This window comes from Teleopsis dalmanni, chromosome 2 (assembly GCF_002237135.1).
Source record: "Teleopsis dalmanni isolate 2A chromosome 2, ASM223713v2, whole genome shotgun sequence".
Taxonomy (NCBI): domain Eukaryota; kingdom Metazoa; phylum Arthropoda; class Insecta; order Diptera; family Diopsidae; genus Teleopsis; species Teleopsis dalmanni.
The window spans coordinates 207439405-207453820 of record NC_051847.1 but is presented as its reverse complement, the minus strand read 5'-3'; the positions used below and the strand labels follow the sequence as shown (position 1 = coordinate 207453820).

The following is a 14416-nucleotide window of genomic DNA, read 5'->3' as shown; positions in this document are numbered from 1 at the left end:
CCTACTCGCAGATACAAATAAGCATTTACAATATAATTTACAATTCCAATTACAATTACAATTACAATTACAAATACAAATACAATTTCAATTACGTTTCTAGTTTAGTTTAGTGTTTAGTTTACTTAATTTATTTGTAGCTACTAACACACACAATCATGACTAATAAATTTCATCTAAAAATTATTAGTTAAACATAAATACTCACTAACAGTTAATTAATTTAAAAATCTTCAAGCCTGCATTTGCTTTACTATTCTTAAAATATATCTCCACCATTAAACACCCTTAAATATATGTATCTCATTATGCCATAATGCATAAATAGTTATTAACCTAAATTTACTTAGCTTTAATATTAGTTTTTTTCTTCTATATAAACAAGTATTTAATTTGTGCACCAGTCTTTAGTCAACATGCAGCCACGCCCCCACTTATAGTTTCAAAGCAAGAGCTTGGGATTTAGACACAACTCTCGGGACCCGGTAACGTATCTGTTATTATGTGATTGCGACTAGCGTTCGTTTTCTGTGTAATCGTTGCTGCTGAGCCTGAGCTCAAGTTGGTTGCATGTTGTTGACCCGCGCTTGTGCCAAGCGTGCCACCAATGTTATTGGCGTTATTGCTGTTAATGCCTAATATGGAACCCATACCTAAGGATTTAGGCAGTGTCATACCACCACCGATACAGTTGCCAGGCAACATGCCCGTCGTCGACTTACTCAGATTGTAGTCTATTAAGCTGCTTGCTGCTAAATAGTCGGCTATGCTTAGCTGTTCATTAGCTGCTGTTGATGGTGGTAAGTGCTGTAGTGTAGCATGTGCATGCTGCAGGGTTGTCGCTGGATGTGGTAGTGTATGATGATTTGTGTAATGACCGTTGACGAGACTATTTTGTAGTAATGAGGAAGCGGCATGATTTGTTAAGGAAGCATTACCAGCGCTACCACCCGAACTTAATGTGCTATTGCTGCCGGCATAGTTCATGTTTGAGTTGAGTGGATCATGGCGATTCATTGGCAGGGCATCGTAAAGTAAAGGCAGGTTTTGGAAATTCTTACGTGAATCATTGGTCAGCTTAAGTGTACTCGATTGCGATGGCGGACTGTTGAGTTGTTGTTGTAGTGGATCATTGGAAGGAGATACATTGTAATTGATTGTCGAGGAGTCCTAAGAGTATAAATATGAATTTATTCATTTTATGACAAAAGGAAATAGTTTTTTCATTTGATTATCTTGCATTTAATTTTTATTTATAATGTTTGTTTGTATAAATGCTTAAAAAAAATATATGTTTTGGCACCACCTAAAACTGTTTGAAGTATAAAATGTGAGTGTGACACTACGGTTATGACTCACAGTTTCGGTTGTTCTAAAGAATAGAGGTTGGCCGCTTTAATTGGAGTAACTTGGTGGTATCTTGGATTGACAATTATTCGGGAAAAATGATTACATTCATTTACTTTAATTCGATGGGGAGTTGTATTTTTCAACCAGGTGCTGTGACCCAAAGAGCAGCAAAGGTTTTTAGCCGGGCCTCTCTCTCTCTCTTTCTCTCTCTCAAAGAGGAAACTACATTCAAATGTATATATTATTGGTTTGGTTTATTATTAATTTATATTGTTTTGATGGCAAAAATAATTACAATTGACCAATATTTTTTTTATAAATATGTACACAATACACAAAGTATCCGGAATTAATAAAAGCAACACACAAGAAATGATCAATCAATGAGTATTTATTTTATCGTTTTTCAAGTACATAGTTCCAATCCATCGACCTAATCCGTCACATATTTTTCATATGATGTTTAAGGTATAACTCTCAACTTTCCTTTTTAAATTTTCTTTTGTGGTCGCAATTGGGTTAAAAAACTACTTTAAAATAGCCGTTTTAGCTTTGGGAACAGATATACGGAATTATTATACGGAATTACGATTGCTGAGTATTTGCATTGGTAGGTTTTTTTTTGGGAAAAGTTCTTAATAAAAGTTCGGATACTTTTTACATAGTATGTGTGTTCCATTTTAATATATCTACTTTCTTTTCGTACTTAATCAAAAGAAAACTTATCTGATTCTCAATGATGGTTTATCTAAGAGGCTTATCTAATAGTTAATTAAATCGATTTCTATAATATATATAAAATATTTCCCGCGTTTTGCATAAAATAGTAACATGTGCATGATAAATACTATATAATCACTGGCGGGTTGAAGGGAAAGAGCTTTTGAAAATGAATGATTTTGTAAAAAAATAAAATATAGTTTAAAATAATATTTCTTCCGCACACGTGTGCATTAAAAAATCTACAGTTGACTTAACATTAATGTTATCCAAAATAAAAATAAAAAAATAAACAAAAGAGAAAAAAAGAAATCAATACATTTAACTCACATAATCTGATGTTGATGCTCCAGAAAAGTTTAATTTATTGCCACCAATTCCAATATTATTGCCTACAGCAGGCGCACTGCTTGCAGCACAGTAAAGACCACTTGGCCGGCTGCCCATCGGAGATGATGTGGCGCTGCCGGTTGCACTCTTCTGTGCGCTCAATATATCCGGTTGTTTTTCAATGCCTTGCTTAAGTGTGTAGGCGACAACCAAACGCTGATGCCCAGCACCGGTTTCTAATGGAGCTGTAACAGTGACGTCCATGCCTAAATGTAAATGAAAAGGATATTTAAAAAAAGCAGAAAAGAGGAAACTTTTCGGCACACAAACTGAGGAGTTAAGACTTGCAACGCACACTTGCCACACAAATCAAACACATCAGAGATGCCTTTTTCAAAATTTCTTTTTTTTTTGTTTTTTTGCAGTTATTTTGCAATATTACAGCAAATTCATCACTTAAACTGTTCCCTGCACCATGTTGCAACAACAAACAAACGATTTTTCTTTCATTTTTGTTTGAATTTTTATTTACCCAAATGTTTATCCTTGTCATCACACATGCTGCGTCCACCTTGACAGCGTCGTTTGCGCACGGCTACAACAACAACGAAGAGCACAGCGATGCCAACCGTAAAAAGTGTGCCAGTTAACAGTGCTGCCAGTGGTAATATGGAAAGACCAATGCGTCCATCTGTAAAGCATATACAATAAAAAAGGATTGTTTTTTATTAAATGAAATTTGTATTCCTTGAAAAAGGATTTTAAAAAGGATTTTTGTGCACATATTTTTATTTTTCTCTTTTTTTATTTATAATTTTTTTATTATTTTTTTATTGTTTTTTATTTTTTTTGCCTCTTACAAAGAAGTTAAATTGAAGACATTTATTTATTGACCGAAAAATTGGAAAAATTTATTTAAATTTTAAAAAGTCATGCACAAGATCGGAAGAGTCATGATGATATGAAATAAAACAAATCGGCAAAGGGCAAAAAATATATTTAAAACACATTTTGAGCTCATAATAAATTTGTTAAGATTTTTATTGTAAAAGGTTAACAAGCATTTTCATTTATTTTGGAAGTCATTTCTGGTGGATAAAGGATATATTAACAACATCAGAAAAAAAGTACAAATTTTATTTCGAACAGATGTAATGTAAATGGATGGAAATTACTCGAATGGACTTTATATTTTTAGGTCAAGGAAGTATTTTTGTGCATTATGTTAAGAAGAACTTAAAAATGAATTTAACTATTTGTATTACAAGTATTCGAAGTTATTGGAAAAAATTTTTATATTAACAATGAAGTAATATTGTTAAATTAAATTTCTATTATTACTGGAATCATTTTAACATAATTAAGTATTTATCATTAAAACAAATTGTGGAACTGGACAAGATAACGACTTGGATCCATATTTACTATCAAAATACATAATATTCTTAAAGTCAACAGATAACCTGTTGTGAACAGTAATACATTATGGTAAGAACACTATGATGATATAGAACATAATGGTAAGAACACCATTATGTTTTTAACACACGTAACAGTATAATGCTTCAATAAACATCACCATTCAATTTCTAAGGAATAGCACCGATACCAACTGAAGCTATACCTTGGATATAATTTCGTACTTGGGAGTGAACGAGGTCTATTTAACACAGCTGCTGTTCTTCAGGTCACAGCATCCATTTCAAAATTTCTGCTCCACAGCGAATGAAAGCTTAATTAATAAATAATGCAGTTATTCATCTTGCTTAGCATTGGACTTTAACCAAACCCACCACTGCAGAAGCTTTGAGGAACTGTTATCTATTGGTGAGGATAGCTGACGCTATGAACACTGATGCCCATGGAACCAGATTTATATCTCCGATCAGGTTCCGTCAGGAAAACTCACTCACTACTATTTTTACATCAAACAGTATTGAGCAGTGCCTACTGGACTTTAGTCGTCTCCAACGACTTATATCAGAAGTATTCTAAACCCTTTTTCGCAGAGATTACCAATAAGACAGTATGTCATACTAACGACAGATAGTATGAAATTGTATTTGATGTTAGGGATTTATGAGCTACTTCTGGTTAGTTCATCGGCTGTACAGTTACCAGAAATGATTTATCTGATAACAATTGTGCATAGATGGCGGAAATCAAACACTTTTCTCCAAACGTACTAATATACATCTTGCTCCTTCGGTAGTCAAGCATAGACTAAACATTACAGCTGTCTGATAGTTCGCGCGTAAGTTAACAGTAGTACAACCAATACTGAAATGAGGATGGAACTCAATACATAGAAGACGGGTTTAACATTAAACTCTCGTTATTTTCTGATCAAACCTTATGTGAATTGTCATAGGTAGAAGGACAAATTCAAGAACAATGATAAATAATTTGTTCATTCCAATACTTCTTGCCGAATGTTTATTATATCTCATCAAATAATGAAAATTTATTACTATTTTTAATAAAAATATATTCAGGGAAAAAAAACATATTTATTTAATTAATTTATTGCATTTTTCTATTAAATTTTGATTGCTTCAAGCGTAACTATTTCAAGAACATAAATATTTATATTTTCATCTTTTCATAAATAAAACAATTTCATAAATTAAACAATTTCAATAGTTAACTTATATTTATAAATGAATAAAAATTATTCAATTCTCCTATGAAATTCATTAAAAAAAATATCTGATTCAACAAATTATTGAAATTCAAGCTAAAATTTATTAAATAAAATTTGTTCAATGAAATGTGAAAATGTAGCATTTTTAATTTTTGAAGAGGATTCGTTTTATGCTGAATTTATTCTAGTAGCTCTCAGATAGTAACCGAATTGAAATTTATTTCCTCACTTGTCAAATATTCATAATTCCAGTATTTCAGTATTAGGAGAACAAAAAAGTATATCAGCCCAGCCGTAGGCAAAACCAATAAATCATAACAAACTCAACTGAAACGGAATAAAATTTAACATTTATTAGCAGCAAATCAAATATAGGTAAATGCCCCCGGTTAGGCAATAAAGCAGCAGAAAAGCACAGGATCTAAAAATTGCCAATTTACAAATTTTGTAATTTGTAATCTGTAATTGTTACAGATACTGTAATGATGAAATTGAATATTCAAATGATGCGATATGAAATTTTTGAAAATATTTAATAATGCTCAAAGCAATATTTGCTACATTATTACGACTGAATTAGGCAAATATTTGGTGAGGATAGTTTGTTTCTATATTTTGGCTTTAAGATATGATTTTCTATAAAATAATTTGTTTCCCAAAAATTGTATTTTATTGAGTTTTATTAATTTAATTAATTTTAATTATGGAAATGTAATATTTTTCACACAAATGATTATTAGTCAATGAATATGACTGAGTTCAACATTTCTTTAACATAGATTCCCAGTCATAGAGATATTTTTATGCAATTGCAAGTCAAATGAACTGGACAAATGGAGTGCTATAGGTAATCATTCCGAATATCTTAAGGATTTGAGAATAACGCTGGCATCATGCAAACAGTTGTTGAAATTTTTCTGTGTTGTGTTGTGATGGGAAGCCTCAACTATATGCAGACTGTCTGTATGCATATTTGTACGCAAGTTGACTCAATTTTATTTAGAAAAACTCTAACAATCTTAAAGAATACTTCTGTCGTAGTTCTGGAGTGAACGAAGAAAGTGCCTCGCATTTGTTTTGTTACTGTCTAAAGCTTATGTGATAGTCGACGTCAACTAATTTTTTTAAAAGCCTACAAACGTTAAAGATCTGATTTCCTTCAAAGGAATATGTAAACTACTCATAATAAGCTCACAGTTTATATGCTTGAAGTTATACATTTCCAATTCTTACTCAACAAAATTTACTAATTAAATTGCTGACATAATTTATTTATTGGCAGGATTCAAGATCTGAATCTTGAATATTCCATGGAAAAGTTATTGGATGGAACTTACAGCATATAAGAATAACGATATAAGGATATGAAGAATGGAAAATATTACAAAAAAAAGTAATAATATTATAAGTGGTATGTCATAGCGAAAGAAAAGATTTCGTAAAGTCACTTAAAAATTCATACCAAAGATGTGGAAAGTTTTTATTATAATTTTCCATTTTAATTTTGCTTTGCCTTAACAGAAATAACAGAAATAAGAGGAAAAAAATTGAAATTTTCCCTACAATGAAATTTTAATAAATCGCCGTACATAATAAATGACAAGGCAATGAAAGAGTGCGGAGAAAATGCTTTTGTTTATTTTGTACGTTAATGTAAAAGCATTCATACGCAACGTGGCCCCACACTTGCTTCCTTTTCAATCAGAAACGTAAGTACATCCAACTCTTTGCACAGAAAGTACACAAAAAAGACACAATAACACACTTTTCGTTTATTTTGTTGTGCTTTTTGCGTTGTTATTCTTGTATCTTCAATTTTTGATAACAGAAGTGAAATGCACTTTTGCATTTATGCACCATGCCAGCCTGCAATATCCAATCAAATTTGGGAAACGGATGCAGTAGCAAAAAATGCATTCTTGAGTTATTAATTTTTAATTATTTGCGTGAAGATGAAGTGCATTGATAAATAAATTGAAATTGATTGAAAATAATGCGGTAAATAATTTATAACAACGAAATTTCTTCATTGAGACGTTGTGACAACTACAATTTGCATTTAAAGAATTTTCCAAGAAAAAGGAGAACATTTTAATTATGGCATAAATAATGTAAATAACAATTATACAAAAATACTACCATAAAGTTGGTATATCTGGTCAGTTTCTGAGATATATATGCAAACAATTTTAAACAAAAAACCAATTTATTTAAAATTAAAATTTAATTCGGTAGCTTAATAAGCTCATCCTCATCCTTTGGAGAGATAATGCTAAACATACCTTCATGCTTTATGTAAAAGCATTTTCAGTTATAATTATTTGCTTGAAGTAAAATATTTAAATATACATATATCTTCTCTTATTTATAAACATTTAACAGTCTTGTTGCTTTTACTTCTCCAATCATTGTTACCTTCACTTACATTGCATAGACAAAAAGCGCCTAAAATCCTGTTAAATGCTAAAGTTAAAACAGAGGCCCCTGCAGCTGTTTAAAACATTTTGCGCAAGAAAGTAACACAATTTCACTTTTCAAGGGAAAAACTTTAAGAACTTTGGCGTTTCTGCAGTGTGGGAAACTCGTTAGAAGAAATTTTTCATATCCTGCACGCTGGGTTGACAGCAGCATCGTCGCTGCTGACAAACATAAGGACATAAGTTAATAGAGACATTTACGTACGCTAATTTTGTTGAAGTATCTATCCTTGCACAAATCAAACTTACATTGCCTTGTGTATGTTGCCTTGTGTATGTTGCCTTGTGTGGGAACAGACAATAATTAAAAGCGTAATTATGCTAAATACGAGTATGCAAAGGCAAACACAAATGCATGTAAGTATATTTATTCGACTATTTAAATCTTTGCATGTGTTAACATTTATGCGAATATGTTAGATGTCTCCCTCTCTATACATGTATGTACATGTATGTAGATAGATGTTAAAGATGAGATATGAAAAAGCTTTGGAGCAATCAGCAACCGTCATGCTGATGTGTAAAATTAATTAATCATGATTAAATTCAACGTGTAATTAATCACTGAGATACATGCATTGCAAATACTTCTAAACATATTTGTTTTAATGTATTTGGTATTTGTACAATATGTTTTGTATATTCTTATAACATATGGAAATATAAACATATTTGTGATTATATTTATTCTGCTAAATATAGCGAAACGAAATGAATTATAATAATTAACTTTATATTATGCATTAGAAATATATTAAAACAAACAGAAGATTATTCCCACGGACAAGTATATTTTACATATAAAATGTGTGGAAATATGTTGTCTTACTCTTATTGTTACAGTAGTCATATAGATAATTATATACACTAAAAATGCTTACAGAATTTATTATTGTAAGTCTACTTACTTAATATACATAAGTAAAAATTTGAGAATTAAAATCAAGAATTTGATTTGAATAAAGGAAATAAAAATAAAGACTATCACATGTTTCGATACCACAAAAAATATAACTACAATATTTTCGTAATTTTCGTAATATAAGGAATCCATATATGTCAACAATAATAACATAGATAAAAATAATACCGGTATTTAACCTTATAGTCCACGTAGGTAACATTTTTCTATACATATTCTAATTTATATTAATTTGATGTAATTTCTTTTAATTTAATTCAACTTTATTTTATTTTATTTTATTTTTTTTTATTTCATATTATTTTATTTATTTTATTTTATTTTATTTTGTTTTACTTAATTTTTTATTATTATTTTATTTTATTTTTTTTTATTTTATTTTATTTTATTTTATTTTATTTTATTTCATTTTAATTAACTTTATATTAGTTTCTTTTATTTTCATTAATTTTATTTTAATATCCATCGGAAACACGGTTTGCCTTCACTACCGCTACCGACACGTTTTCATTTGACCATCGTCATATATTCTCACAATATGAGCAATTCAGCGACACCACCAGATGTTAATTCCCTGAATTATATCAATGTCGTGATAAAGCTCATACAGCTCGCAGTTCATTCTGATGTGATAATCGTCGCCAACTAAGAGTAGGACCTTAAACCCTGCTATTCTCTCGATAACTTTAAGTGCTGACTGATTAATCTGTGATAGCGTACATGCTCCTGTGATACAAACAAGCACGACCTATAAATCGTACGTTTTGTCTGTCAAGAGAGAGCTGTAGATCACAATTGTCTTCTGAGTCAATAGTAGCACCTGTCTAATATCCTTAATGCGATTCCTTATGAGGTAATCGAAAGGTGTTTTCTAATCGACAAAAAAAAATTATCGACGTTGAGTTCATAACTTTTTTAAAAATTTATCACAGTGGATATATCTAATTAATGGTGCCGAAAACAACACTAATAAGGCTCAATCAGTAAGTTGACATGTGGCTTAAATTTTTCACATACTACAGTTGAATAGACCTTATATGCGACAGGTATAAGGCTTATACCGCAATAGTTGGGACAAATCGTCGGTTCGCTTATTTTTCAAGACAGTACAGTGGGTTATGAGATTTCAATCGTTGTATATATTTTCGTACAATTCGGAACATTATTGAATATTTTTTAATATATTTTTTGAACTCTCCAATAATTGTGGAGTTATACTAACATTTTCTATTGAATGGCAATATATTGTCTTGGTTTAAAGCTATCAATACAAGTTCGTTTGGCTTTTAAGTTCTCAACCATTGGTAAAATGAATTCAAACATAGCTTAAACAGATTTAAAGCTATCACCCCAATTCGTCTGCTTTCAAGTTCTTAGTCGTTGGTGAAGGAGAGGTATTAATAGTTTGACTGTAGAAAGTTTTCACTCACCTATTTATCACTTTTCACTAGAGTTAATTATTATATAAAAATTTATCAAATTCATAATTTCAGTGGTATAAAGATCTGAGGTCAATTATTGCTTAGTCTGTTGAAGTGATACACAATAATCCAGTCAAAGTGTAAAGAGGGGTTTTAAAAACAATTCGAGTGAAGTAAGAGTAAAAGTGCTCATGTGCACTGGTTCAAATAGAAATAAATAAATAAATAGTGGTTCAATCTAATATACCCAGTGAACTTTCAAATGGTTTACTTATTGTTTTTCAAGTAAACAAAATAATTTACCGAATTTAGATAGCACATTATTATTCCAAACCTATCTATTCATATATTCACTTATATATCATGCATTGAAAATGTGCTTCTATGCTTTTGTGTTTTATTACAAATTTCTAAATCCTTTTTTTTTTTATATAGATAGTATTTTAAATAAATGTTTTTATATTTAAAACAAATTGAATTTTGCTTTGGCTATTTAGCTTCCTATTCTACACTGAATTATTATGTGAAATATTTTTGAGTTATTAAAAAACACAAAAATTTGGCTGATATCAGCACCAAAAATATATGTCAAATGCATATCCACATATACCATATACCATCCGCATGCAGTATTTGCAAAAACTGTACATTTCAGCAGGATATAGTGTAGTATGTCGGCTATGGAAAACATAAACCGCAAAATGAAGGAAGAAGTGGCAAAAAATGTGTACACCATGTCGTATGCGTGTGCATTTTATAGTGACACTTGTCAGAATAAATTTTTCACTTATTCAATTTTCCCTCACTTGACATACAATCACACAAGCCACAATCATACAATCTTACAATCATACAATATAATACATACCATATACAATATGATATATACAGATATGGGTATATGTGGGGCTAAAGGATATAAAGCGGGAGAAACAATTTAGCTGAGTGGCCAAAAATATTTTATGTTAAATTAGTGCAACATATGCGAACACAAGGATACAAACGAACGAGTGAATTTATGGTCATTGTATGAGTTTTATTGATTTGCGATAAGTTTATTAACTTCAATAAAAAGGAAGTCAAAAATGAAAGTGGGAACAAAGTGACACGAAAAAAAAAATATTGTATGAGAAAAGCTGGGAACAATTTTGCTGAGGATGACAATTGAAAAAGACTGATAACTTACGGGCGGTATATACAATGGCACGGCTAGCTATAGATACTTGTCTTGAGCAGTACGCGCATTTGTAATGCAGTACTGATAAAATTTAATGGACTTTTTTTCCGTATATTGATGGAAAGTGCCATAAGTGAGAGTAGTAATAAAATAAGGAAAAATTATCTTAGTCTATTACAATATCACAAAGTACGCAATGACTTTGCTGAATGTGTGCTGTTAACTGAAGTAATGTGTTAGTACGCCATTTGAAAGGGAATCTTTTATTAACGTCAAAATTAAGTGTCTGTCTGTTGGATAATTTGGTCATAACTTATAAAGATTTTCTATTAATGCCATTCACTGAAATTCACTGAATTGAAAGCAACGTTTTCCATTCTTTTGTCTCATAAATCGTTTACATTTTTTTTTATTTTTATTTTTAAATGAACTTAACAAAAAAAATGTATCTCTTGAGTTATGTGAGGATAGAATTTTTTGGCCTTGGCTTGCCATGGCATTGTTCTCGTAAAATGGAAATTCTTCTGTTGCAAATAAAATAAAAAAAATATTTGCAATCAAAAAATAGATCTATTTTAGTGTTGCAACAATTGTAATAAAATGTGAAAAATACAAATTTAACACAAAAGTACGCATCGGCACATGTAAATAAACAGCCAAATAAAATAATACGAGTAATATCATGTTCAATCACAAAAACAAAAAAAAATAAATAAATAAAATGAGTGTGAAATCATGTTGCCAGGAAGGATAGCGGGAAATTTAAAGTTTCCCTTTTAAGGATGGTGCTCCCAGTTACAATGGAGCACATTTTTCCACGCTGTTTGCCAAACAAAACGGCAATATTTTTTTCAATGTTCGAAGTGGGATTTTTTTATACATATCCTGCAGGATCTGCAATACACTGAAAAAAATTTATACCATTTGATCCGTAAATACTTAGGATTTGTTTTAATTTAATTAGAAAATGATCATTTTGATAATTTAAAAGAAGTTAATACTACAATATCTGTAATACACTGAATAATAATTATCCCATTTGATCCGTAAATAGGATTTATTTTAATAAATTTATTTTATTTTATTATTTATTTTATTTATTTTAATATATTTTAATAAATCCTATTAAGGATGTGTTTTAATTTAATTAGAAAATGAAAATGATCATTCCGATAAATTGAAAGAAGTTAATACTACAATATCTGTACTAAACTGAAAAATAATTATCCCATTTGATCCGTAAATAGGATTTATTTTAATATATTTATTTTATTATTTATTTTAATATATTTTAATAAATCCTAATAAGAATTTGTTTTAATTTAATTAAAAAATGAAAATGATCATTCCGATAAATTGAAAGAAGTTAATACTACAATATCTGTAATACACACGAACATAAAAAAAAAAAAATTTAAATAAAAAAAAGAAAAATTTAAATAATTTAATTTGTAATTAAATGAGAATTGCTTTTATTTAATTATTACTAAATTTTGAAATGTATAATTGAAGGTTATAAAATAATCATAAACTTTACAAAGATATGAAGATTTAAATTGTAATGTAGAAAGTGAGAGAATTTTAGTTAGAAGAATCAACTTCTTAAGGTCGTGCCTATTCCATATGACAAGGAAATTCAATATAAAATATAATTATTCACATTTATTTAAATAAATTCGTTTATTGCTTTTCCAGCAATATTTAAATATAATGACAAAAACTTTTTAATAATAATAACAAACTTCACGTTATAGAAAGTCTCTTTCGTATATAATTATAAGTGGTATTTATATATTTACATAGTATGTACGTAGTACTATTCTCATTGCAATATTCTGAAACTTTTTTTTTGTTTTTTACAAGAACGTTTTTAATGTATATGTCATGAACGAATTATTATATATTATATACGTATACTATATTAGTATTGTAATGCGTGTATTTCACTGCACATTGTTCTGGTGTTTCTGTTTTGGTCTATCAATTACAGTACGTTCAATGCGCTGTTCTGGTATTTGATGTGGTGGCTTTAACTTTTTGTGGGTATCAAGTTTTGCATGTTTAGTAGTTCATAATGTTATTCAGCAAGTTATTTTCAGATAATAATAAGTATTTACATATAAGTAGTACATTTTTTTACTAAATCTTTGTTTTATGTATATAAAGTTGAGTCCAAATTAGACAACTCGTTTTGTTATAATCTTTTCATCTAATTGAAAATATAGTATATTATTAATTTGACAGTAGTACGGTGGCAGTATATGTATAAATTTGATCGAAAGCTGATGGGAGGAAGTATAGAATTCACGTTTAAATTAAAACACTGTTTCTTTCATGTCACTGTCAATATTCCGTTCTTTCTTAATTACGATTCTAGTCACTCCCACGGTTTAACTGATTTGCTGTCAAAATTTTATAAAATTTAGTTAAAAATAAATGGAAATACTTTTTACTTTGGAATACAATTATTATGTAGAATCTGCCTAACACTTACAGTGCTTCAGTAACTGCTCGTGAATCAGCTGTTCCTTTTCCGTGCTTTGTTAAACAAGCTTTCTGGTCTAATTATCTTGAGTAGTTTCTTGAACTTCATATCCCATATCAAGAAATTCATGAGTTCTACTTCCGTTTGCACTATTAAGTCTTTCAGGGCTCACTTGACACTTTTCTTAATTAGCGTTCATCTTGATTTAGTCATCTAAGAAATTCATGAGTTCTATTTCCGATCGCACTATTAAGTCTTTCAGGACTGACTTAACAGTTTTCTTAATTAGTGTTAATTTTGATATAGTCATCTAAGCTTGATACTAAGCCATCTCTTCCCTCATTGCATATTAAAATTAATTAATTGATATTAAAGTAACACATATCATTTTTAAGTTATTCACATATGAAATTAGCAACTAATATGTATTTGTCACAAATGACACACATATCATTTCCTCATTACATTTTTTAAGTGTACAAAATGTACGTTTCATAAGAATTCAAAAAAAAAAATAAGGAAAACAAATTCTTATTTTTCTCACCTTTTCTATATGGAAATAAAAAAAGTGTTGATGCTCTTAAGGGAAATTGAAAATGTGAAAAAATTTTTGCTGTGAAATTATTTTCTCATTCGTAAACGAATAAAATTTCAGAAAAATTTCCTTTTCAGTTCCTGTCTTTGAAGAAGCTCCTTAAATGCAAAGCTACCTTTCCACTTCTTGCATGAGAGGTGCAAAAATGATATAAAAAAATATAAAATTTTGCACATTTCGCATATAAATATGCAAGATAAATAAATACAAGGTGAAAAGAGAAAGGTGGAAGGTGGAAGGAGGAAGGAGGAGGAAAAGTAAAAATATGTAGTCTTTTATTTTGGCAAACAAAGGT

General features: G+C 29.6%; 1 protein-coding gene across 1 annotated transcript in view; it reads right to left on the bottom strand.

The window, feature by feature from the left end:
• Positions 1-278: 278 nt before the first annotated feature.
• Positions 279-14416, bottom strand: part of LOC119676638 — a 35444-nt gene continuing 21306 nt past the window's right edge. Inside the window, exons 4-6 of the mRNA XM_038087888.1 lie at positions 2933-3091; positions 2401-2666; positions 279-1170 (exon numbers count right to left, since the gene is read on the bottom strand). Coding sequence (XP_037943816.1) covers positions 463-1170; positions 2401-2666; positions 2933-3091 — 1133 coding nt within the window. The 3' untranslated portion in view covers positions 279-462. The remainder of the gene's footprint in view (positions 1171-2400; positions 2667-2932; positions 3092-14416) is intronic.